This window comes from Penaeus chinensis, chromosome 16, assembly GCF_019202785.1.
Source record: "Penaeus chinensis breed Huanghai No. 1 chromosome 16, ASM1920278v2, whole genome shotgun sequence".
NCBI lineage: Eukaryota > Metazoa > Arthropoda > Malacostraca > Decapoda > Penaeidae > Penaeus > Penaeus chinensis.
The window spans coordinates 34,559,155-34,562,649 of record NC_061834.1 but is presented as its reverse complement, the minus strand read 5'-3'; the positions used below and the strand labels follow the sequence as shown (position 1 = coordinate 34,562,649).

Genomic DNA, 3,495 nt, shown 5'->3' with positions numbered 1-3,495 from the left:
ATAGAAAAATAAACCAAAGATATCTGTTGCTTCATATGCATTTTTCTATAAATTGTGCCTAGTCCAAATGTAAGTGTTTTTATACCCAGAGGACTGGCATTACTAAAATTGTTAGATATACAAACATTTGCTTCTTCTATCCTGTCTTTAATAGTATATTAAGGTTTTAAAAAGTTAAATAACTTCTATGAAAGGCACACACCACCCCTCACTGTTTTTTTTCCCTTCATGAATAAGGAAAAAATAATAACTCATTATATGGTTATCCCTTGAAACCGTCCAGATCTACATACCAAAGCAAAACCCCATATTTTGAAATTTATTAAATGACACCACAAAATGCAGTCAAAAACTAGTGAAAATGACTACCAGTTAGTGAAATGAAACTACTCTTAAAATCTTGCTCTGAGCTTAAAGTTTCCTGGAAAAAATGAAACTGAAAAATATAAATATGCTAACATAAAGACAAACATTAAAAGAAACCTGCCTGGTTACTCAACATCTCCTCACTCTTCTTAGTCGTTGAAACCCTCAAGATATCTGGGACAGCATGAAGAGCTGCTTCCTCAAGGGTCAGGTGTCTTGGAGTGTCATCCTGTTTTTCCACAGATGTAAGTCCCTTACGCTTTGCAAGATTCTCCTCAATGTACTTTTGCCTGTGAGATGTGTTCAATTATTGGAAGAAAATTTAAGAATGCTGATTGATTGATTAATTAATTAATGGATATTATCATAGGACAAGTAACCAAATCACAACTACCTAGGACATATGCCTACAAAGCCTAATCAAAGCCTGTGACATGATGTAAGCAGTTAGTCTGTTATGAGCAGATCATTGATTTAAACAGAGTTGCCATAGAAAATGCACATGACGGTGTAGTCACATGATAGCACACAATGATAATCTGGAGCCATCATACCGAAAACACTGTTGGCAGTTACACTCATCTAAATGCTATATCTGTGTCCACAATCAATGATTCCATAATAAAGATCAAAACAAATTCAAACATGCATCCAGTGATTACCTGACTTCAGATTGTAATAAATCTTTTGAGATTTAACAAAGAAATTATCTAGTACAAACCAAACTAAAAGCAGCTACCACCAAGAGGAAAACACTACCGCATCCACTATTAATTTGCAGCCACGAGAGTGCTCTTAGAAAGGGGCTTATCCCATCTTTGGTTTCTCATGACTGGCTTGGTTGATTTGCCCAAATTACAAACTTCTAGGTCTTTCCAAAGGCTTTCTCCACTCAGGTGTGTCTTATTCTCAAGTTGTTGAACAACTTGTTTGCATAGCCTGAGTGGGTAGTCCTGGATCCTGTAAGTCCAACACTAGTTTCTTGGTGCAGTCATTGGCTGGACACATAATCCAGCCAATTGCATCTCATGCTCCAGTGCAAAAGGTGTCACTGTGAGACTCCAAGGCAGGAAAGAGTCTGAGTTTAATTACTGTATAGCAATACCAGCAATATCAGGGCCTTGCCACTTGGGTCTCCAGACTCTTGACAGTTTGCCAACATGATTATTAAGATCAAAGTCAGTGACCTACACAGTATCCAGTGCTGCCACCAAATGCTCTACCTATTATGAAGTCCATTCAAGTCTTGAAAAGTCACTAGAAAGAAGCTAAATAAGCACTTTCAATACCAATATACTGGAATGTCATATGACCAATGGTCATTGTTTGGATTCTGAGAGTCATCTCTGAGGTCAGAGGTCTCTTGTAACACAAATTTCCAGTATTACTAGTGTAATTGCCAAGCAACCATGACCTAGAATACCATTTATGTCAAAAGATTCGCATAGAATGTAAAGTACTAAACTGACTAACATTATCATGCTTTGTACTAATAGATTATATTAAACCAAAATAAAAAAGCTATAAATACATTTCTGCATCTTCATCACGTCTGTTGGTTTCTGCTGAGAAGGACGTTCCGATACCCGTATCATAAGCATCATCGGATTTCTTGGCATTTTTCACTTGACTCAGATCAAGCATACCTCCAGTCTTAGTTTTAAATGGATCATCCTGTTCAAAAAAATATTTTTTATTAAAAAGCCCATAACATAAGAATAAAAAAAAATATCAGACCAAATTAAATATACAAATATAATAACACATCAAAATGAATATACACAATATACACATGATAACTTTTTCAAGTCAACTTACATCTGGACCTTCCTTCTTTTCAACCTTTTCCCCAACCAAGAGTCCCTCCGCGCTGATACCTCCCTGCCGACGTCTAAATTTTCTCATCTCTTTACTCTCTTCCAGTTTTGCTCTGTGGTGCATTATAAAATATATTAGCTCATATTTGTGAGGCCTCATACTGAATTTTTATTGCCAGATCTATTGGTTACACTGTTTAGGAAATCTATAACATTCCAAATTAAGTTTTTATGATTATATTATTCTAAATCTATCATTAAAAAATTCTTTGACTAATTTATAATATAAAAACTTGCATAAAGTATCTATCAACTGTCCTGAATCAGGTATAGAAGAATAATTACTGGTTTATCAGTGCACCAAATTGACACTCAGCACAGCTTGCAAACTTTCCTGATGATTTATTATCACAATAAGAAACAGCAGAATATAAATATATTGTGAAGGTTTGGTGACCTTTGCCGAAGCGCGGAGGCCACTGCGGTCTCTTGATGTGATTCCATTCAGGACAGTTGTCAAGATTATAACTCTGATTATTTCCTGATTAGGCGAAAATGTCGAAAAATGAAGAAAAAAAAAATACTTAAATCTCACAATAAAGATTCTTCCTCGCCTGGACTGGGTTCCTCCTCCTCATCAGATTCTCTTCTTCGCCTAATACTCTTGCCTTTTACCTTCTTAAAAGATATTTTTGGCTTCTCCTCGACTTTATCTTCTTGTCGCGAGGACATGGCGTGTCAGAGAGTCCGACTTGAGGTGAAAAAATAAGCAAAAACTAAGAAATTTTACAATTGTTTGCAAACTCGTACTCAACACAACGAGGGAGCGTAAATGCAATTATTTACAGGCGATAAAGTAGCTATATAAAGTTCAGTGCTAATCTTATAACACTTATAACAATTCTTTGATTATTTCACACATTTTTCTCTATTATTGAATAAAGTCCTTTAAATGGTTATCTTACTTTATATATACGATCCATTACAAACGTTCTTTTAGACAATAATCTGCTTATTTGTATTATTCTATAGGAGCTACAATTCAATTTAAGAAGCATTTACCTGTCATATTACGGGCAGATATATCTATTACGTAATATATGTCTTCTTTATGAAATATAATCGTGATAGATCCAGCGAAAAATACACAGTAAAAAGTAAAAGAACGGCAGCAGCAAAAGCTTGCAAAAACGTCAACAAACCTGCTGCAGATCGGCTGCGATTCAACTGCAACTACGGAGAACAAATATAATTGATTGTATATAAGCTACAGAGAAGATTAGAAGAAAGAGATCCAGGGGATATAGACAAT

At 35.3% G+C, this 3,495-nt stretch overlaps 1 protein-coding gene across 1 annotated transcript in view; it reads right to left on the bottom strand.

Annotated features, from left to right (window-relative positions):
- Positions 1-3,021, bottom strand: part of LOC125033431 (telomere length and silencing protein 1 homolog) — a 4,260-nt gene extending 1,239 nt beyond the window's left edge. Inside the window, exons 1-4 of the mRNA XM_047624923.1 lie at positions 2,779-3,021; positions 2,185-2,296; positions 1,898-2,040; positions 488-656 (exon numbers count right to left, since the gene is read on the bottom strand). Of these exons, the coding sequence (XP_047480879.1) occupies positions 488-656; positions 1,898-2,040; positions 2,185-2,296; positions 2,779-2,915 (561 nt within the window). The 5' untranslated portion in view covers positions 2,916-3,021. The remainder of the gene's footprint in view (positions 1-487; positions 657-1,897; positions 2,041-2,184; positions 2,297-2,778) is intronic.
- Positions 3,022-3,495: the final 474 nt, after the last annotated feature.